The following is a 22,817-nucleotide window of genomic DNA, read 5'->3' on the forward strand; positions in this document are numbered from 1 at the left end:
TTATCATAATTTTTCTCCTCCTCCCTTTCTCCTCCTCCTTGTCCTCTTCCTCACCTCTCCTCTTCCTCTTTCTCCTTTCTCCTTCTCCCTTTCTCCTCCTCCTTGTCCCTCCTCTCCTCCTCTTTCTCCTCCTCCTCTTCCTCCTCTCTCCTTCTCCTCCTCCACCTCCTCTCTCCTTCTCCTCCTCCACCTCCTCTCCTTCTCCTTGTTCTCTTCCTCCTCTCCTGCTCTTCCTCCTCCTCCCACTTCTTTTCTTTTCCCCCCATTCTTCCCCCTCCCCTCTGGGCTCCCCCTCCCCCTGCATACCCACCCACCCCCCTCCTCTGCGTGCCAGCGCCTCCTTCTCCTCCTCCTCCTCCTCTTCAGCCCTAGGAAGGCAGGGCGGACAGGTGCAGGCAAGGAGGGAGGGAGCGTCCCGGCCGCAGAGCCCATCCTCGGGGAAGGAGGGAGGGCTGGCTGTCTCACCGCCCGGTAGGTCTTCTTCTGGCCGGCGTGCTTGGGGGCCTTGCCCCGGCTCGGCCGAGCTCTCCACGTGCATCGAGTAGATGATGTCGAAGAAGTCTTCCACCACGGCCACTCGCTTGAGTGCGATGCCCTCCCGGCTCAGACAGACCATCTGCCCCCTGTAAGAGCAGAGACAAGTCGAGTTAGGCTCAGGAAGGGACCGTGACAAGGGGGGGGGGGAAAGGGGGGGCTTTGCTGCAGGGTACGGCGGGCGAGGGCCGGGTGGGGGGCATCGCCAGGCTGGCACGCTATCCCTCCCTCCCTCCTTCCCCCCCCACCCGTCTCTGCTCCGGCAAAAAAAGATGCCAACAGACAAAAGCCAGTTTTGCTTGCTTTCAAACGGTTGCCAGAGGTGGCCCAGAGAAAACGAGGGGTGATTTTGAACCCCCTTTTTCTTACTTATAGTAACCCCATGGAATGGGGGGTGGGAGAGAGATTGGCTGGGTTGGCACAGCCACATAGCCACGCTCAACCGCTCCTTTTGAGCTGCCCGGGGTTGCGTCACTCACAACGTCCAGGTTTTTCAGTTAGGTCATTTAAATAACTCGGTTTACGACCACAATTGAGCCCACCATTTCTGTTGCTAAGTGAGACATGTGCCAAGTGAGTTTTGTCCCATTTTACGGCCTTTCTTGCCACTGTTGTTAAGTGAATCGCCTTATCAGCTGATAAGTTAGTAACCTGGTTGTTAAGTGAATCAGGCTTCCCCCACCGACTTTGCTTGTCGGAAGGTCGCCGAAGGGACACACCTGTAACGGTCGTAAGTATGAAAACGGTTGCCAAGCGTCTGAATTTTGATCGCCTGATCATGGGGTGCTTCAAGGTCGTAACTGTGAAACATGGTCCTAAGTCTCTTTTTTTCAGCGCCATTGCAACTTTGAACGGTCACTAAACAAATCGTTGTAAATTGGGGACTGTCTTATACACCGGCCGCTGTGTAGACTTGAACCCAAAAGGATGGTGCACGCAATCTCGGATCTGTTTATTTATAAAATTTATAGGCCGCCCATCTTATCTCAAGGTAACTCTGGGGGGCTTACAATCATAAAAAAATAAAGCTATAGAAATTGAAAACAGAAATAAATTGATTAAAAAATGGGAAGGCCGGGAGTAGGATGGGGTGGGGGGCGGGGGGTGTGGGGCAGAAAGGAAAGTGAGATACATGATTTCTTCATTTGCTGCCAGCTGCTTACCAGGATATGCAGTACAATGCAGTGAGCCATGTGCATATCTGTACATTGGGGAAACAAAACAGCCACTTCACAAACGCATGGCGCAACATAGGAGAACTAAAACTACATAGGACAAGATTGAGCAGCTCCATCTGCATTTAAAAAGACAAAGGTTGCTCTTTTGAAGGACAGCAAAGCGCACATTTTGGACAGAGAGGATCTCTAGTTTGGAAGAGGGGTCAAAGAGGCCACCTATGTCCAAATTGAACAACCCCTCTCTCAACAGAGGGGGAGGGATACAACGTCATCTACCTCCAGTCTACAACACGGTTCTTTCAGCAGCTCCAAGAAGGCTCCAACACCCATTTGCACCACTCAAGTGACCCTGAGGACACAGACAAACCTCAAGTGGCCTCAACGACCCTCTAAAAGGATGCAAATGGGCCAGCTGTCAGCAAAGAATATAAATCCTTCCATTGACTGTTCAGACATAAATCATTTGCTTAGTCCTCAATTTACGACCGATTTCAAAGACAGCACAATTTAAATAACTACATGCACACACATTGTAGGCACTACAGATAGTCCTCGAACCTATGACGCGGTGATTTAAATCGATCACTTGAGCACAAATCATAGGTTTCGTCTTCGACTTACGACCAACTTCAAAATAGCCCTCAACTTATGATTGATTTTAAAGATGGGTTCTTTAAATAATTACTTAAACATATAATGTAGGCACTACAGGTAATCCTCATTTTATGACCAACTTAAAAGTAGTCCTCAACTTATAACCAAATTCAAAGAGAGGGTGATTCCAATACTGTAATTACTTAAGCACAAACTGTAGGCTTGGTCCTCAACTTACAACCAACTTCAAAGTAGTCCTCAACTTGCGACCAATTTAAAAAATGGAGTAATTTAAATAAATTACTTAACCTCAAATCGTAGCCACTTCAGCTAGTCCTCAATTTACAACCAAATTCAAAGATGGTGCCAAGGAGGATTTGGGGGCAAGACCGAATGGAATTGCCTTCGTAAGGATGCCAGGGGGTTAGCAACTCCCCTGCCACAAATGATGTGGAATTACGGTTACAGTCGGAAGGAAAGGATGGCTTAAATGTTCTTTTTCATAATAAAACAAAATAAAATACAGGTGCCAGGTGCAAGAAAGGTGCCAGTTTATGACCTTTGCATGGATCAGCCAAACCGAAGTTGTTTGCAAACTTTCCGCTTTTTATGATGATTTTATTCCTCTTTTAATTGCATCCTACGGGAATATAATATCTATAACATGGATTGGTGGTTTTTTAATATTTTTAATAAATATTTTTAATATTTGAATTGTACACCACGCTGTGGTTGGTCTGTGAGTGAGGTAGGCAGTTTCCAAATCTGATGGATAAATAAATAAATCTGGCCACTTTAAGATGGGTGGACTTCAACTCCCAGAATTCTATGCTATGCTGGCTGGGGGAATTCTGGGAGTTGAAGTCCACCCATTTTAAAGCAGTTAAGCTCCCGAAACACTGAATTACTCCTTCCTATTTTACGCAGCACAGCCGATTTCTAGATTTAGAGAATTATTCCCAATTTTCTGCTCAAAAACGCCAACTCTAACTGCTCCCATGACACAATGGTGCTTTTAATTTTTTTTTTTTTGAAACGTCCCACATAAAATCCCTTTGTATTGGGACAGAGGGCTTTTGAATGTTCCAAACAGTTGCACCTTTTTTTTTAAAAAAAAATTTCCATTCCTTCAAAATTCCTGTAAAAATATTCCAGATTTTAGTTGTTTGTTATTGCAAATGTAGACAATGCAATTCACCAGCGGAGAAAATATTTCAAACTGGACCTTTTGGGGCCCGAGGTCACTTTGAGAAAGCAGGACGGTTCAGAGTTTGTCCCATGATGCACAACATGGGAGTCTCCGTGATTGCAGGTAGTCCTCACTTTACGACTTTAAACGGTCGTTAAGTGGGTCAACACGTGACTGCACTCAATTTTACAACTTTCTTTGAGCCTGTACATAAATGTCATTAGGCAAACTCACACGATTGTCGTTTGGGTGCACGGGGGACCGTAATTTATGATGTTTTTCCCAGAAATCAGCATTTATTACACGTTTCTGGCAAAAAAAAAAAAAAAAAAACCATAGAAAATAAAAAGGACAACAGGGAGGCAACTGTCAGAACTCTGAATCACGGTCGTAAGTACAGGTAGTCTTCAACTTACAACTACAGTGGAGCCCAAAATTTCTGTTGTTAAGTAAGACACTTGTTAAGTGAGTTTTTGCCCAATTTACCACCTTCTTTCCCAGAGTCGCTAAATGAATCACTGCAGTTGAGAAGTTAGTCACACGGTTATTAAGTGAATCTGGCTCCCCCATGGACTTTGCTCATCAGAAGGTCACAAAAGGGGATCATGTGACCCCGGGACATGGCGACCGTCATAAGTACGAGTCAGTTGCCAAGCGCCTGGATTTTGATCATGTGACCCTGGGGAGGCGTGCAACGGTCGCAGGTGTGAAAAACGGTCATAAGTCACTTTTCTCAGTACTGTTGTAACTTTGAACGGTCACTAAACGAAATATTGTAAGTCAAGGACTACTTGTAATTTCTTCCTGGTCCATCAAGAAAATGGCAACACAGGTGAACATTTAATGTCATTTATATAACGAAGGCACCTACTTTTGGTACACCTTGTACACAGGTAGTCCTCGACTTATGACCACAATTGAGCCCCACAATTTCTGTTGCTAAGCGAGACATGAGCTAAGAGAATTTGGCCCCATTTTATGACCTTTCATGCCACCGTTGTTAAGTGAATCACTGCAGTCGTTGTCACATGGTTGTTAAGTGAATCTGGCTTCCCCCGTAGACGGGGAACTCCCCAGACCACCGTGACAGTCATAAATATGAGCCAGTTGCCAAGGCTCTGAATGTTGATCACATGACTGGGGAGGCTGCAACGGTCGTAAGTCTGAAAAACAGTCGTAAGTCACTTTTTTCAGGGCTGCTGTAACTTCAAACGGTCACTAAGTGAAAACTGCTGGACTACCTGTTTTTCCAAAGGGACGCAGTCCTGCTCTTCTCTGGCTCGCCATCCCAAGTAACAGAATGACAAAGTGGGAAGGGACACTTGGAGGTCATCCAGTCCAACCCGCTGCAAGGAGACCCTAACAACCTGCTTTATTCCTTCCTTTCCAATCCCTGCAAGCTGCAAAGTAGAGACATTTCCCAAAGCCGAACGGAGGGAGGCTTTGTAGCCCTTTTGGAAAAGGGGAACGTGAAAAGTATTGGATTAAATTTAAGACTTGGTTGGAGGAAATGATACATCAACGTATCGAATTTAAACCAGAGCTGTTCCTACTGGGTATCCTACCTGAAAAAATTAGCAAAGAAAAACTTTATTTGATAATACATGTAATAACAGCTGCAAGGATTGTCTATGCACAAAATAGGAAAGCGGAGAAAATACCTTTGGAAGAAGAAGTAATAAAAAAAAAAATCTTAAGATTGTGTAGAAATGAATAGATTAACTCTGATGATTAAAGATAGAGAAGACTCAGAATATTTTAAAATATGGAATGATTTTTATTATTGGTTGGAGAAGAGATTAATTAAATGATTAATATATAAGTATATAAAAATATGCGATGCATTGAATATTATGTTAGTGATGAATTGATATTGTGGACTGGATAAGGATCAAGATAGAAGTAATGACAACTATACAGAAGAAGAAAGAACTTTGGAAAGTAACACCGAGATGTTACTCGGTGTTACTAGGGAAGAGAAAAACTGATGTATTAAATGTTTGTTTGCCTAAAAAATAAAAAACTTTTTTTTAAAAAAAAAAGGAAAAGGGGAACGTGAGAGGGAGAAAGAGAAAAAAAAATAAGAGAATAAAACCGATCCGGAGGTTTCTAGCTTCTCAACCTCTTGACAAACTCCTGTTCCTCCTTCCTGTTTTCTCTCCACCTTCTTTTGCCAACCTTACTCATAGGTTTAGCTACAAGGGCCCTGGGGGAGGAGGGAGTGCTACGTGGCCCAGTTATCTTCCTTGCACGAGAAAAGGCAGTTCACACAAAGATTATTAGGTGCAAATAGAAATAACCTCCTATTTCCAAAGCAAGGAAGATAAAAAGCCGGAACGGGCCAATGGATTTATTTTATTTCAAAAGAGGGAAAATATATTTCAAGACGTTTTTTTCGCTTGGGATACCACCGCTTCTGGATTTCGTGCTTGCGAGGAAAGAAAATGAAACTTCTGACTTTGGTTTTGCTGATCAGAAAGATTTGTCGTCGTAGAAATGGCTAGTCATGTGTTAATAATGTGTAAAAGCAAAAAGAAAGTTGAGGCTGGAGTGATTTTATCTTGTACGGTGCTAAGAAGAGTTCGGAAGTCAATGCCCCTTTCATTTTCTTCTTTTTTCCCTTATATCCCTCACTTTCTTTCCACCCCTTTAATTTCCTAATTTCTATTTTTCTTTGTATTTTATACAATTAAACAAATTTTAAAAATTGAACTTTAAAGAAAGCTCTCCGAAAGGCTGCAGAGATCTCAGCGGCAGAACGATGGAAAAAAAATGCACATTCGGTCCAGAGGAGAGACCAGGATAAAATTTATTATTATTTATTTACTATGAAATTTATTGGCTCCTGGTTGATTCTCTTTGTGCGGGAAATAGCAACAAAGATGATTTAGAGGGCTCGAGGGTAAGAACGGCTGAAGGAATTGGGTAGGTCTCGTTTAAGGAAAAGAAGGACTAAGGGTGACATGATAGCAGTGCAGGTAGTCCTCGACTTACGACGATAATGGAGCGCAGAATTTCTGCTGTTAAGCGAGACATTTGTTTTGCCCCATTTTACGGCTTTTCTTGCCAGGTTTGCGAAGTGAATCCCTGTTAAATTACGAACACGGTTGTTAAGCGAATCGGGCTTCGCCATTGATTTTGCTTGTCGGAAGGTCGCAAAATGGGGATCGCGTGACCCCAGGGACACGGCAACCGTCATAAATAGGAGTCCGTTGTCAGACATCCGAATGTATATCAGGCGATCATGGGGATGCTGCCACGGTCATAAGTGTGAAAAATGATCATACTGGTCACGTTTTGCTGTTGTAACTTTGAATGGTCACTAAATGAACTGTTATAAGTCGAGGACTACCAGTCTTCCAGTATTTGAGGGGCTGCCACAAAGAAGAAGGGGTCAACCTGTTCTTCAAAGGACCTGAGGGTAGTACAAGGAGCAACGGGTGGAAACTAATCAAGGAGAGAAGCAACCTGATACTATAGTCCCATGATGGCGAACCTATGGCACGCGTGCCCCAGGTGGCACCTGGAGCCATGTCTCCTGGCACGCCAGCTCAGCTCTGGCGCTAGGAGTCTCTGGAGGCTGGGGACAGCAAAAAAGTCACTTCCAGTCCAACCGGAAGTTGGGAAATGGGCTGTTTCGGGCCTCTGGAAGGCTGTTTTTGTCCTCCCCAGATGCATAGAGAGGATCTGGAGCCAGGTGAGAAAGAAAAATGGGCTTACCAAGCCATCGCGTGCCAGGAGAGAGGGGGAGGGGGGTTCACACTCACATGCGCGGGGTGGGGCGCATAGAATTATGGGTGTGGGCACACACGCGCGCAAACCTCCCCCGTCCCCCCCACTTCCTGGCACGCGATGGCCAAAAGGTTAGCCATCACTGCTATAGTCCATGGACAAGGGAATTGACCAGGGCTTTTCAGAAGCAATGAGATACCTGAGCTCCAGGTGATAAATACAGAGGAAGATATGGGGATCGTTGCTTTCATCCATGGTGTTGTCTCTAAACAATAAACAATGGCATCAGGGATCCTTTCTTTCCTGTTTGGAAACGGCAAAGAGCTAGGTTTGAAAAAGGGAAAGGGAATACTATTTATTTTTATATTGTTTATATTTTCTCTTGTCCTACTGATTCCCTGGCAGTTACCTTAATAGCTAGTTTAATAATGTGTGTCTGGATAATTTTTAAAGGTTCTTTCTTTCTTTCTTTCTTTTTTAAGAATTTTGATCTTTAGAGATCTGTAGATTTTATTTCCATAAAAAAAAAGGAGAGAAGCAATCTGGAATTAAGGAGGAATTTCCTAAGAGCGAAAGCGATCGATCAGTGGAACTGCTTGCCACCAGAAGTTGTGGGTGCTCCATCACTGGAGGTTTTTAAGGAGAAACTGGACAGCCATTTGTTTCAAGTGGTTTAGGACAAGGGTGTCCAGCCTCGGCCATTTTAAGCTGGATGCTGGAGGGGAGAACATATTCTGTGTAGGCCCAGAGTAGAGATACGGGCACAGCAATGTTGCACAGATAAATTTCTAAAGTGTTTGCCCGCTTCAGAGCAGGGGTTTTCAACTTCAGCAGCTGTAAAATGGGTGGACTTCAAGGAGGAAGAGGAGGAGGAGGACTGTTGGGTCCCTGATGCTCTCTGAGCTTGGTTGTTTGCTTGCAGACATTTCATGACCCAACTTGGTGACATCATCAGTGCTAGAAGGGAGTGGGGTGTATGGATGAGGAGATGGAGGAGGAGGAGGAGGAGGATGGGGAGGAGGAGGAGGAGTCCTTGGTGTTCTCTGAGCTTGGTGGTTTTCTTGCAAACATTTCATTATCCAAAGTATCCACTCCTTACTAGCACTGATGATGTTCCCTAACTGGGTCATGAAACGTCTGCGAGAAAACAAGCAAGCTCAGAGAGCTCCAAGAACCTCTTACTTATAAATTTAATGAATAAATTAAACACCAGTGAAGATTTCCTTGCACTTACCTGGCCTCCTCTTACATCCTACCAGGCTTTGACACACAGATGGTGAGGGGAAACACAGGGTGAGCCCACCCACCTGCCCTCACCTGCCGAGCCTCCAGCCACCTGTTGTTTGGTCCCTCCCCCACCTGAGGCCCAAGCCCCTGGCAGCTGACGCCAAGGTGATTGGCTAGAAGAAGCCCCCACCCCCTCTGCATCAGTCAAAACCTGAACGTCCAGGGGTCTCTTGTCTACCTGGTTGAGTCCCCCACCTCTAGCTTGTAACCTTCAATCCTCCCCCCCCCCCAGGATGATGAGGGGACTGGAGACTAAAACATACGATGAACGGTTGCAGGAACTGGGCCTGGCTAGTCTAGTGAAGAGAAGGACCAGGGGAGACAGGAGAGCATCTTCCAATATTGGAGGGGCTGCCCCAGAGAGGAGGAAGGGGTCAAGCTATTTTCCAAGGCACCCGAAGGCCAGACAAGGAATAATGGATGGAAACTGAGCAAGAAGGAGAGATCGATCTCTAGAACTAAGGAGAAATTTCCTGACAGTGAGAACAATTAACCAGTGGAACTGCTTGCCACCAGAAGTCGTGGGTTCTCTAACACTGGAGGTTTTTAAGAAGAGATTGGACAACCATTTGTCTGAAATGGTACAGGGGGGAGAGGCAATGAAAACCCTTGGGCCCCCATAGTTTGATTCTCCGGAGGAGCAGTGGGCCCAGGGGTCTTCTGTAGCCCTCTCCCCTCAGAGGTGAAGCCTGGCATGGGGCTCCCAAGGGGGCTCTGAAAGACCCTGCCCTGCAATTGAACTAATTTTTAACATCTCTTGCCCCTTTTTATTAAATTTGATATATGCTTTCTGCTTTTTTAAAAAAATATTTTATTTGTACACTGCCCAGTCTCTCTTTCGGGGGGGGGGGGGGGATGAGAGGTTTTAAAATTAGAAAGAGAGAATGATAGATTGATAGATCAGGAAATTTGATAGAAACAGAGAGGTAGAGGGGAAGCATAATTGACACATGATGAAGGTAGGTAAGTAGGTAGGTAGGAAGAGAAACAGAGAGAGATAATAGGTAGGTAGGTAGGTAAATAGGTGGATGGATGGATGGATAAAGTAGATGATAGATGGATGGATGGATGGATGGATGAAGTAGATGGTAGATGATAGATAGATAGATGATAGATAGATAGACAGATAGGTGGGTGGATAGATAGGTGGATGGATAAATGGTAGATATTAGAGTGAGAGAGATAGGGTTGGGAGGGAGGGAGAGAGGGAGAGAGAGATGATAGACAGATAGATGGTAGAAGATAGATAGATAGATAGATAGATGGATAGATAGATAGATAATGATAGATAGATAGTAGATAGATAGATGAGAGAGAGAGAGAGAGACAGAGAGAGAGAGAGAGATTAGGTTGGTAGGGAGAGAGAGATGATAGACAGATAGATGGTAGAAGATAGATAGATAGATAGATGGATGGATGGATGGATGGATGGATGGATGGTAGATATTAGAGAGAGATAGGGTTGGTAGGGAGGAAGAGAGAGAAGATAGATAGATAGATAGATAGATAGATAGATAGATAGTAGATAGATAGATGAGAGAGAGAGAGAGACAGACAGAGACAGAGAGAGAGAGATTAGGTTGGTAGGGAGAGAGAGATGATAGACAGATAGATGGTAGAAGATAGATAAATAGATAGATGGATGGATGGATGGATGGATGGTAGATATTAGAGAGAGATAGGGTTGGTAGGGAGGAAGAGAGAGAAGATAGATAGATAGATAGATAGATAGATAGATAGATAGATAGATAGATAGATAATGATAGATAGATAGTAGATAGATAGATGAGAGAGAGAGAGAGAGAGAGAGAGAGAGAGATTAGGTTGGTAGGGAGAGAGAGATGGCTTAGATTGGTAGGTAGGCAGATAAAAGGTAGGTAGGTAAGTAGGTAAGGAGAGAGAGGGGGAGGGGAGAGGGGGGTACTGGTATAGGGCTGGGTGGGTGGATGGATGATTGACAGACAGAGGTGACAGCTGGCTAGACAGAGAGAGAGAGAGAGAGAGAGAGAGAGAGAGAGAGAGAGGAGAGTCGGGAAACCAGGGGGTCCCCTTTGGGAGGAGCAGGTAGGCAGACCGACACGTGTCCTTCAAAGCAACGGGGGGGGGGGGGAGGAGAACACGTGTCGAGCCGGTCCTATTGCAAAGCTCCGGGCTCTTCCTCCGGGTTTCCCCGAGCAGCAGCAGCGCCAGGCGGGAGCGGCTCCCCGGGAGGGGAAGCCGAGCCAAAGCAGGGGGAGGGGGCCGGGCTGCTTCGGGACCCCCCCCCTCCGATCCAGGCAGACAGAAGCACCCGATCCCAGCCGGGCAGCGCCCTCGGAGCCCCCGGGAGGGGAGAATCTGCCGGTCACCATGGCAACCAGCTGGGGGGGAGCTTGGTGGAGACCCCCCCGTTTTCCTAGCATCTAGCAACCCCCCCCTCCCCACGTCCCTGCCAGCTGGCAGCAATGCTGGGCACGCCGGGCGGGGCAGAGCGAGCAGAGGTGCCCCGCCCTCCAGGTAGGCGCCACACCTGGTGTACCTGGCGCACCTGGCCTGCCACCTGTCCGCCCCACCACGCCTCCCACGCCTGGCTTTGCTCTGCCTTCCCGTTCCCCTCTCTCCCGGCTCTCTCCCTACAGGTAGTCCTTGGCTTGCTCCATTTAGTGACCGTTCAGAGTTAACAGCGGCCTTCGGGTCCGTTTAGTGACCGTTCAGAGTTAACAGCGGCCTTCGGGTCCGTTTAGTGACCGTTCAGAGTTAACAGCGGCCTTCAGGTCCGTTTAGTGACCGTTCAGAGTTGCAAGGCCGCTGGAGGGAAAAAAAAGCGATTTTGGGGGCACTGTTCACACTTACGACCCAGTTGGTCGCCTGATCAAAATTTAGCCCCATTGGCAACTGACTCACATTTGTGACGGTCGCAGGTGTCCCGGGGTCCTGTGATCCCCTTTTGCAACCTCCTGACAAGGCAAAGTCCGTGGGGAAGCCGGATTCGCTTAACAACCGGGTTACTAATGGAACAGCTGTAGTGATTCACTTAACAACGTTGGGAAGAAAAGTCCTACAATGGGGCAAAACTCACTTAGGGACCGTCTTGCTTAGCAAAGGAAATTCGGGGCTCGGTTGTCGTCGTAAATCAAGGACTGCCTTTATTTGAATCAGCTGGATTGGTCCCATGGGCCGGGGGTCTCCAATCTTGGCCCCTTTAAGACTTGTGGACTTCAACTCCCAGAATTCCTCAGCCAAGCTGGCTGAGGAATTCTGGGAGTTGAAGTCCACAAGTCTTAAACTTGCCAAGGTTGGAGACCCCTGCTATGCACTATCACCGACCTGTGCAGTGGATTACAGCTAGTCCTTGACTTACAAATATTCGCTTAGTGACTGTTCAAAGTTACAACGGGCCTGAAAAAAATTACTTTTCCCCCCCCCATACTTATGACTATTATATCATCACATGATCAAATATATTTACGACAGTTGAAGCGCCCCAGGATCCCCTAATCACAATTTGCAACCTTCCCAGCTGGCTTCTGACAAGCAAAGTCCCTAGAGGACCCCAAATTTGCTTAATGATGGGCTGACTCACTTAACAACCGGTGATTCGCTTAACAACTCTTGCAAAAAAAAGAGGAAGGCGATAAAAGCCGATAAAAGTTGCTCATTTAGCAACCTCCTTGCTTGGAAATGGTAATTCTCTCAATTGGTGGTCGTATGTCGGGTGTAATTCGTTCAACAGAACCTGCGTGTTTTGTGTGAATGCAGCCTTAAGGTGCACAAAAGGAATTTCTTTGGTAAAAGTTGGAGGGATTTTGGTCCAATGGTGGAATATCTAAAATCCAGATTTCCTTTGTCCTCTTCAGCCAAGAGTAATCCCATTAACCGGGTTTAATGAGTCTGCTTTAAATTAAATTAAATGTACTTCCATCCTTTTGTCTTTCTCCCTCCCTGGTTCCTGAACCTCATAAAACCCCTCCCTGCTTTCCATCCAGAGACACCTGCAGCGCTCAGAGCAAAAGAATATATACAGTAGTGGCCAGAATTGTGGAAACCTTTTGGGAAAAGTGTATTTTCTAAAACTAGCCAATAACACCCCTTTTTTTGGAGAAGCACCGTAAAATTATATATCAATGGAAAGCTAATTTAATCCAGAATGTAATGCAATAACTTTTAGGAAGGATTTGCTATGAGAATAGCAGTTACAGTAGAAAGAAGAAAAGTGAAACACGTAGAAAAAACTAGATATACAAAAAATGATCCCCATGTCAGTTAATCCTTAGTTGGGGGTAACCTTTAGCATGAATGATGGCCTTACAACGTCTTCCCATGGAATGAACCAAGACTTTTGAGTTCTGCAGCTGTTCTAATGTGAAACCAAGATTGAATGATGGCTTCTATTAACTGGGTTTTATGGCTGGGTGGCTTCAGACCCTCGCTCTCAGCCTAACCCACCTCATAGGGGGGAAAAAACAGGAGGAGGGAGAAGTGTTATACATATATTCTCTACCTTGACTTATTTATAAAACAATAAAGAGGTGATTAAAAAAAATCTAATAAAGAATAAATTGAAAAAAACAGGAAAAGTTTCAAACTATAAACCAATTTTCTTGGTACACTCCATTACAAGGTTTGGGCTGGTTTTCGTACCATTAGTCCTCGACTTACGACCACAATTGAGCCCAAAATGTGCCCTCCCTGGACACATCCAAGAGAACCAACCCCATGGCTCCGACCTAGAGGCATGAAGACGAATCAGCCATCAACAGGCACATAGAGAGGAACGACAACTACATGTCGTTCAGAAGAGAAAACCAAAGATCGAAACACCAGCCCGCACAGCAATCAATGTGTCATATATATACAGAGATCGACACCAAGATTAACACAACTAGACCAACAACCAAGCCTAAGCGACACTCCATTCAAGGACAAACAAGGAGGCAAACATTAAACCACAGCTTAATCAAGAAACCATCAACAAGACTCCCATCAACACCAACAAAGGAAAGCCACTAGTATATAAACAAGAGAGTAAACCCTCCTCCTAGCACTGATGATGTTCCATAGTTGGGTCGTGAAATGTCTTCAAGGAAACAACCGAGCTCAGAGAGTATCAAGGACCCACAGTCTCCTCCTCCTCCACAAATCCCACACCCTTTTAGCACTGATGTTGTTACCTGGTTGGGTAATGAAACGTCTGCAAGAAAACAACCCTCAGAGAGCACTGGGGATCGCAGTCCTCCTCCTCCTCTTCCTCCACCTCCTCCTCTGAGTTGAAGTCCACCCATCTTAAATGTCTAAGGCAGCGATCCCCAAACTTGGCAGCTTTAAGACTTGTGGACTTCAACTCCCAGAATTCTCCAGCCAGCATAGCATAGCTGGCTGGAGAATTCTGGGAGTTGAAGTCCACAAGTCTTAAAGCTGCCAAGTTTGAAGACCTCTGCTCTATGGAGATTCTCCATCATCCTGGTCACGATGGTCCCAAAGATGTTTTTTTCAAAAGGCACCTGGACTTTTTGGTTTTTCTTTGAAGGCGTTTCGCTCCTCATCCAAGAAGCTTCTTCAGCTCTTCAGAAAGAAGGCAAACAACCCGATGACAGCAAGAAATATAAATCCATCCATCCTCCACCCTTCAGGCAGAGCTGAGGAAGCTTCTTGGATGAGAAGCGAAACGCCTTCAAGGAAAAGCAAAGTCCAGTTGGCACTTGAAAAAAGCAACTTACAAACCTACAAAAGTATGAAGGCTATTGCTTAACGCATTGTAAGCCGCCCTGAGTCTCCGGAGAAGGGCGGCATATAAATCGAACCAATAAATAAATAAACTTTGGTGGCCAAATCACATTACAAATTTACCTCTGCAACATTGCTCTGCCCGAATATCTCTACTCTGGCCCTACACAGAATATGTTCTCCCCTCCAACATCACAAGACCCCCCCACCTTCAATTCCCCAAGCGAAGAGCCATTCCTGAAAAGGGCAGTACCCCCACCCTTAATATATAGGACGAGGTCTCCACTTTCCCTTCCCAACACCAAGTGCAAAATGAGACACACACACCATTTATTAATTAATTTATTTTATTAATCATATTTCTATGCCGCCCACTTTCAGAGGACTCTGGGCGGCTTACAACAATCGACAGTATACTAAATACTAAATACAGCAGACTAAAGCACTGTTATTAACACCAACTGCCTGCATGTCAGGTTTCGAGGTCGTCTCAAATAAATTGCATTTCAAACAAAGTCTTTGAAAATAAAACTCCTATTTATTAAGCACGACATTCTAACCTGACTCCAAACGAAGCCAACACTGACTTCCAGCCCCAAAACCCTCCCTATCCGTTCCCCACTCCCCTGCACTCATTGGCCATCTTCCAAGTCATTCTACCCCTAATCTACTGCTCCAGCTCAAAGGAATTTTCCCCCCTCCCATCTCATCTCCTAGGGGATATTATCTCCAGGGAAAATAAGTAGGTGAAAAGTCAAACATCCCTTTCCAGACGCCTCCGCTTCTCCTTCTTATGTCAGCACTAGAGTGAATGCAGGTTGAAGTGCTGACACTGCAATTACTGCAAGTTCAAATCTCACCAGGCTCAAGGTTGACTCAGCCTTCCATCCTTTCAAAGGTAGGTGAAATGAGGACCCAGATTGTGGGGGCAATAAGCTGACTTTGTATAAATATATACAAAAGTATGAAAGCTGTTGTTTAATGCATTGTAAGCCGCCCTGAGTCTTCGAAGAAGGGCGGCATATAAATCATTTTTTTAAAAAAAAAATAGCATATTGCCCCCCAACAATCTGGGTCCTCATTTTACCCACCTCGGAAGGATGGAAGGCTGAGTCAACCTTGAGCCGGTGAGATTTGATCTGCTGAACTAGCAGTCAGCTGAAATAGCTGCAGTACTGCACTCTAACCACTGCGCCACCTCGGCTCTTCTTTGAGGTTTTACTTGGGGGTGTAAGATATTGGTAAGGGGAATGGGTGCCCCCCGTCCCAATAAGGACCACAGGAGAGGCAAGTGGGGGGGGTCTGCTGTGGGGGAGGGGGTCTGCTGTGATGCCCTCCCCTTCCCAGCTAGCAGGGCTTCCGAGGAGGGAGGGGGCACAGATGGCGAATCCCCCTTGGGAACAGAGAACTAACTTAAAGAGGGCTGGGAAGGGAGGTCCTAATATGGTTAAGGCTGGAGTGGGTGGGTGGGGGGTGGGAAAGGGCTGGCGGCTTTCCCCCTCGGTGGCCTCTGCACTTTGGGTCTGCAGCTATCAATGGGTCCTTCTGGCTGCAGGCAATGGGGCCGATACCAGCTGGATCCCACTTCCTGTCGCCGCAAAAGATCTCTTCCTGCCAGCTTCCAAATGCGGTTTTTGTGACCGCATTTGAAACCTCCACCCTGCTGAGATGGTGAGAAAGCAAACCTCTCTGTCCTCACTGCAGAGAGTCAGGGCTTGGTCCCTGCGAGGGCAAGACGGCACTTGGGTGGGCACCAGAACTGGCATCCTGGCAGAATGTAGAATACCAGAGTTGGAAGGGACCTTGGGAGGTCTTCTAGTCCAACCCCCTGCACAAGCAGGAGGCCCTATACAATCCCAGACAAAACAGCTGACCAATCTCTTCTTAAAACCTCCAGTGATGGAGCAACCACAACTTCTGGTGGCAAGCAGTTCCACTGGTTAATTGTCCTCACTGTCAGGAAATTTCTCCTTCGTTCTAAGTTGCTTCTCTTCTTGACTAGTTTCCATCCGTTGCTTCTTGTCCTGCCTACAGGGGCTTTGGAGAATAGCTTGACTGCCTCTTCTTTGGGGCAGCCCCTCAAATACTGGAAGACTGCTATCATGTCTCCCCTCGTCTTTGTTTTTATTAAACTAGACGTACCCAAATCCTGCAACCGTTCTTCGTATGATTTGAAGGAGCCTTGGTGGTGCAGCAGACTAAAGTGCTGTTAAGTAGCACCAGCTGCCTGCAATTACTGCGAGTTCAAATCTCACCAGGCTCAAGGTTGACTCAGCCTTCCATCCTTCCGAGGTAGGTAAAATGAGGACCCGGATTGTGGGGGCAATAAGCTGACTTTGTATAAAAAAAAAGAACACCACTTGGGGGGGGGGGCGAAAGCCCTACTACGCAGGTATATACAAAAATATGAAGGCTATTGCTTAACGCATTGAGAAGGGCGGCATATAAATCGAACCAATAAATAAATAAATAAATAAATAAATAAATAAATAAATAAATAAATAAATGTTTTAGCCTCCAGTCCTTCCTTCCTTCCCCTTCCCTTCCTTTTTTTCTTTCTTTCTTTTTTCTTTCCTTCCTTCCTTCCTTTTTCTTTCTTTCTTTCTTCTTTCCTTCCTTCCTTCCTTTTTCTTTCTTTCTTTCTTCTTTCTTTCTTTTTCTTTTTCTTTCCTCCCTCCCTCCCATCCTTTTTATACATTACTCAAAAGTCATGCCTTCTTGGCTGGGGAATCCTGGGAGCTGAAGTCCGCAGGTCTTCCGGATGCCTCCCTCTCTGGCTTTGCATCTGTGTGAACATCTATCCATCCATCCAGAAACTGGGGAGGGGAGGGATGTCCCCCGTGTCATGACATCATCGTGGGGATGATTCCAATGGTGTAATTGGCCTGACGACATCGCAACTCAGGGGAGCCCCCCCACTCCTCCCCGCGGCTTCCACCAGGTCTCTCCGACTGATGCAATTCGGCCATTATTCCTCAGCCCCTCCCTGGAGCAGAACACCTGAGGCCAGGAGCCCCCCTCCCCCCACAGTCCATTGCTCAGCTCAGCCCTGGAGCCTCCCTTGACCTCTACACTCCCCCACCCCACTGCCCTCCTTCACTCCCCACTAGGTCTCCTGGTCATGCTGGGGTGGTCCTGGGGAGGTGGGGGGAGGTATGGCCTGCTTTGGGCAAGGGCAGCCCTGAACCTGTGACTGCTGAGGGTGCCTCCCACTGCCCGCTTTCCAGTTTCTTATTTATTTTATTTATTTTTTATTTTTTATTTATTTTTTATTTAATTTGATTTATATGCCGCCCTTCTCTGGAGACTCAGGGTGGCTTACAATGCGTTAAGCAATAGCCTTCATCCTTTTGTATATTTACAAAAGTAAATATTTTTATTTTTATTTACATTACTTTACTTACATTATTTATGGACCAGGCTGGGCTTTCTTTTAAGGTTTGAAAGTGGGGGAGAGGGGGAGAACGAAAGCTTATTGCGTGAAAGGGAATGAGAAGGAAGGAAGAAGGAAAGGAAGGAAGAGAGCGTTGGGAAGAAGGAAATGGGGGAAAAAGGAAAGGAAGGGAAAGGAAATAGAGGGAAAGGAAATAGGGAAAAAGGAAACAAAAGGAAGAAGGGGAAAAGGAAATAGGAAAAAGAGGGAAGGAAAGGAGGAAGGGAAAGAGAAGGAAAGGAGGAAGAATGAAAATAGAAAGAGGGAAGGGAAGGGAAGGGAACGGAAGGGAAGGGAAAGAAAGGAAAGGGAAGAGAAGAAAAGGGAAGGGAAGGACGAAGGGGAGGGGAAGGGAAGAGAAAGGAAAATAGAAAAAGGAAAGGAAAGGAAAGGAAAGGAAAGGAAAGGAAAGGAAAGGAAAGGAAAGGAAAGGAAAGGAAAGGAGAGGAGGAAGGGGAAGGGAAGGGAATGGAGGAGGAATGAAAATAGAAAGAGGGAAGGAAAGGAAAGGACCAAGGGGAGGGGAAGGGAAGAGGAAGGAAAATAGAAAAAGGAAAGGAAAGGAAAGGAAAGGGAGGGGAAGGGAAGGGAAGGAAAGGAAAGGAGAGGAGGAAGGGGGAGGGAGGAAGAATGAAGATAGAAAGAGGGAAGGGAAGGGAAGGGAAGGACGAAGGGGAGGGGAAGGGACGAGGAAGGAAAATAGAAAAAGGAAAGGAAAGGAAAGAAAAGGAAAGGAGAGGAGAGGAGGAAGGGGAAGGGAGGGAAGGAAGAATGAAAATAGAAAAAGGAAAGGAAAGGAGGGGAGGGGAGGAGAAATGAAAATTGAAAAAGGGAAGGGAAGGAAAGGAGAGAAGGAGGAAAAGAAAGGAAAGGAAAAGAGGAGGAAGGTTTACAGGAGGCAGACAGTGAGAGCCAATTTATTGAGGCTGCTCGCAGGACTGACGCTTGGCATCAGCAGGTCGAGAGAGAGAGAGAGAGGGAGACCCACACCTTTGCCAAAGTGGGTCTCGGCTTTTGTTCCGGCTTGCCGTGAAAACTGCAGATCCGGGACGCGTGAGCCCTTCCCGCCGTCTTGCCTTGCAACCATCCCTGCAAGGCGGCCAATTACTCTCCCGGCGGGGACGCGGATCCAGCAGCGGCAACCTAGAATGACTTCCCGGCTGCAAAACCGGAGGGGGGCTCGGCCAGGGCCCCCCCCCACCAATATTTAACCCGGTTACCAGCGCATGAAGGGGAAAAAAAATCTCCCTTCGGGGGGGGGGAAAAACTGGGCAAGGAGGCGGATAACAAAGGAACATTCATAAGCCAGGAGTTGAGATGCTGAGAACAGATGGCCGAGTCAAAAAAAGCCCTCCTAGCAAACCAAGACATAAAAGATCCGGTTGGGCTATTCTAGGGCCTTCCCTCCGGGGGTGGGTGGGCGGGTGGGGGGAATGTGTGGGGTGGAAAAGGGGGCACACCACGCAATAATGCACTTCGCGACATCCCTGTGCACAGGATGCGAGCGGAGAAGCCAGCCCGGAGGACCCAAGGGGTATATCAGGAGGTGGGCCGTGGAGATGCTTAGCGCATTGTCCTTGTGGTTTTGAGGCTGGGGGCTGGCTGACCCCTTTGGGCCGCAAACCCAGGTTGGCCCGGAAGAAAAGCGGCCTGCCTGTGGAAACCCAGGTGGCCCACCCAGCAAGGCCACCGGCTTAACGTATTTTTTAACCTATTTTTAATTTTTAGTTGGTTTGTTATCTTAAATTGGGGCCAAATTAATATATATCCTTTTAATTGTTTTTTAATGTTTGTATTGTATGTTTTTAATCTGGCTGTACACCGCCCTGAGTCCCTCGGGAGAAGGTGCGGTATATAAAATTCGAAATAAAATAAAATAAATAAAATAAAGGTCAAGAGGAAAAACAGGTGGGATCTTGCAAGGAAATATTTGAAAGGCAGAGCGCACCAGGGACCTCCCAATCCTCTCCCTCTTCTTCCTCCCTCCTCCCTGCTAGCACTGATGACGTTCCCTAGATGGGTCATGAAACGTCTGCATGAAAACAACCCAGTTCAGAGAGCACCGAGGACCCCAAAGTCCTTTCTCCTTCTCCTCCTCCTCCTCCTCTCTGCAAACCCCTTGCCTTCTAGCACTGATGATGTTCCCTAGTTGGGCCATGAAACATCTGCAAGAAAACAGCCAAGCTCAGAGAGCACCAAGGACCCCACAGTTCCCTCCCTTCCTTCTGTCCTTCCTTCCTTCCTTCCTTCCTTCCTTCCTTCTAGCACTGATGTTGTTCCCTAGTTGGGTCATGAAACATCTGCAAGAAAAGAGCCAAGCTCAGAGAGCACCAAGGACCCCACAGTTCCCTCCCTTCCTTCTGTCCTTCCTTCCTCTCCTTCCTTCCTTCCTTCCTTCCTTCCTTCCTTCCTTCCTTCCTTCCTTCCTTCCTTCCTTCCTTCTAGCACTGATGATGTTCCCTAGTTGGGCCATGAAACATCTGCAAGAAAAGAGCCAAGCTCAGAGAAAACCAAGGACCCCACAGTTCTCCTCCTCCTCCTCCCTCCCTCCCTCCCTCCTTTCCTTCCTTCTTTCTTTCCTTCCTTCTAGCACTGATGATGTTCCCTAGTTGGGTCATGAAACGTCTGCAAGAAAACAGCCAAGCTCAGAGAGCACCAAGGACCCCACAGTTCCCTCCCTTCCTTCTGTCCTTCCTTCCTTCCTTCCTTCCTTCCAGCACTGATGATGTTCCCTAGTTGGGTCATGAAACATCTGCAAGAAAACAACCAAGCTCAGAGATCACCGGGGACCCCACAGTCTTCCTCCTCCCTTCTAGCACTGATGATATTCCCTAGCTGGGTCATGAAATGTCTGCAAGAAAACAACCAGAAGGTGCCAAGGACCCCACAGTTATCTTCTTCTTCCTCCTCCTCCTCCTCCCCCCTGCAAACCCCCCTCTAGCAAGAAAACAACCAAGCCCAAAAAGTACCAAGGACCCCACAGTATTATAATGAAAACAGTTGGCATCCCTGGCACCCACAAAAAGCTCAGTGGCACCCCATGTGCCTTGGTGCTATCAGCTGGGGGATTCTGGGAGCTGAACTCCAGCAAACTTAAGTCAACCCCAGGTTGGGGGTGACTAGGTGGCTCAGTTGCTAAGACACTGAGCTTGTCGATCAGAAAAGCCGGCAGTTCGGCGGTTCGAATCCCTAGTCCAGGTCTCCTACGTGAGCAGGGGGTTGGACTAAATGACCTCCAGGGTCCCTTCCAACTCTGTTACTGTTACTAGTTCTGAACCCAACCCTTTCCCTGACCCACATTATTTCATGTCAAGAGGAGAAATATGTCACTTTAATTCGGGGACCTCAATCTCTCTTTCTTCGACCGAACACCCCGTTCTCTCTCTTTTGCTCCCCAAAACAGGTAACCTTGTGGCAACTCAAACTCAGTCCCCTTTTTTTTAAAAAACTGCAGGAAGAAAATTGTCCCCAGGTGTTAAAAAGCAAAGCTTGGCTGTTTTTATCCTGCCCGATGAGCTTTTTTGCTCAAATTTTTATTATTCTTGTTTTTTGCTCGTTTTAATTCCCACCCCCGTTGCTGCCATCGAACTTCCAGATTCCCTACAGGGAGTCCTCGATTTACGACTGCAATGAAGGCACCCCCCTCCCCCATTTTCCACTGCTAGGCAAGACACATCAGGCGAGCAGCGTTCCATTTTACGACGGTGGCTACGGTTGTTAAAGCAAAACATGCAGTTGTTAAGCAAAGCTGGCTTCTCCCATGGACTTTGCGTGGGAAAATTACAAAGTCACATGACCCTGGGACAGTGCAACAGGCATTAAGTACATGCCAGTTGCCAAGTGTCTGAATTTTGATCTCATGACCTGCAACGGTCTTTAAGTGTGAAAAACGGTCCTCAGTCACTTTTTTCCCAGTTCTGCTGTAATTTTGAATGGTCGCTAAATGAACTGTTCTAAGTCGAGGACTCCCTGTAATAACATTTCTGAACGTCCCCGCTAAGGAGGCGCACCGGAAAGCTTGGAAAAGATGCTAGAGAGGACAACAGCAACCTGTTTCTTTGTGCAAGTGACCCTCCCTTCTGCAAAAGACAGGCTGAAACCCCAGGGGTGAAACGTAAAATTTGTTACTACCAGTTCTGTGGGCGTGGCTTGGTGGTGGTGGTGGGTAATGTGACTGGGTAGGTGTGGCTAACTTTTTTTTTTTTAACTTTTGAAAGCATTTTTTCTAAAGCTTTGAAAAGCCTCTGCAGATCAGGCAACTCAGCTGGGATCATCAGAGACTTTTCAAAGCATTTTGTTTACCACCTCTTCGGCCAAGAAAAAAATGCTTTGAAAAGCCTCTGATGATCCTAGCTGAGCCGCGCGATCACCAGAAGCTTTTTTTTTAACTTTTGAAAGCATTTTTTCTAATGCTTTGAAAAGCCTCTGACTATCAGGCAACTCAGCTGGGATCGTCAGAGACTTTTCAAAGCATTTTTTTTTACCACCTCTTCAGCCAAGAAAAAAATGCTTTGAAAAGCCTCTGGCGATCCCAGCTGAGCCACACGATCATCAGAGCCTTTTTTTTTTTTAACTTTTCAAAGCATTTTTTCTAATGCTTTGAAAAGCCTCTGCAGATCAGGCAACTCAACTGGGATCGTCAGAGAGGCTTTTTATAAAATGCTTTGAAAAGCCTCTCTGCCGATCAGGCAACTCAACTGGGATTGTCAGAGACTTTTCAAAGCATTTTTTTTACCACCTCTTCGGCCAAGAAAAAAATGCTTTGAAAAGCCTCTGACGATCCCAGCTGAGCCACACGATCATCAGAGGCTTTTTCTTTTAACTTTTCAAAGCATTTTTTCTAATGCTTTGAAAAGCCTCTGCCGATCAGGCAACTCAACTGGGATCGTCAGAGACTTTTCAAAGCATTTTTTTTACCACCTCTTCGGCCAAGAAAAAAATGCTTTGAAAAGCCTCTGACGATCCCAGTTGAGCCACACGATCATCAGAGGCTTTTTTTTTAACTTTTCAAAGCATTTTTTCTAATGCTTTGAAAAGCCTCTGCAGATCAGGCAACTCAGCTGGGATCGTCAGAGAGGCTTTTTAAAAAATGCTTTGAAAAGCCTCTCTGAGGATCAGGAAACTCAGCTGGGATCGTCAGAGACTTTTCAAAGCATTTTTTTACCAC

The 22,817-nt window shown here is 46.4% G+C and overlaps 1 protein-coding gene across 1 annotated transcript in view; it reads right to left on the bottom strand.

Annotated features, from left to right (window-relative positions):
- The window catches only part of NOL4L (nucleolar protein 4 like), a 127,774-nt gene that overhangs the window by 82,416 nt on the left and 22,541 nt on the right, over window positions 1-22,817 (bottom strand). Inside the window, 3 exon segments of the mRNA XM_070941854.1 lie at window positions 466-510; window positions 512-598; window positions 600-623. Of these exon segments, the coding sequence (XP_070797955.1) occupies window positions 466-510; window positions 512-598; window positions 600-623 (156 nt within the window).

The sequence above is a fragment of the Pituophis catenifer genome, unplaced genomic scaffold, assembly GCF_029215685.1.
Source record: "Pituophis catenifer annectens isolate HBS135680 unplaced genomic scaffold, rPitCat1.0.hap2 SCAF_3, whole genome shotgun sequence".
NCBI lineage: Eukaryota > Metazoa > Chordata > Lepidosauria > Squamata > Colubridae > Pituophis > Pituophis catenifer.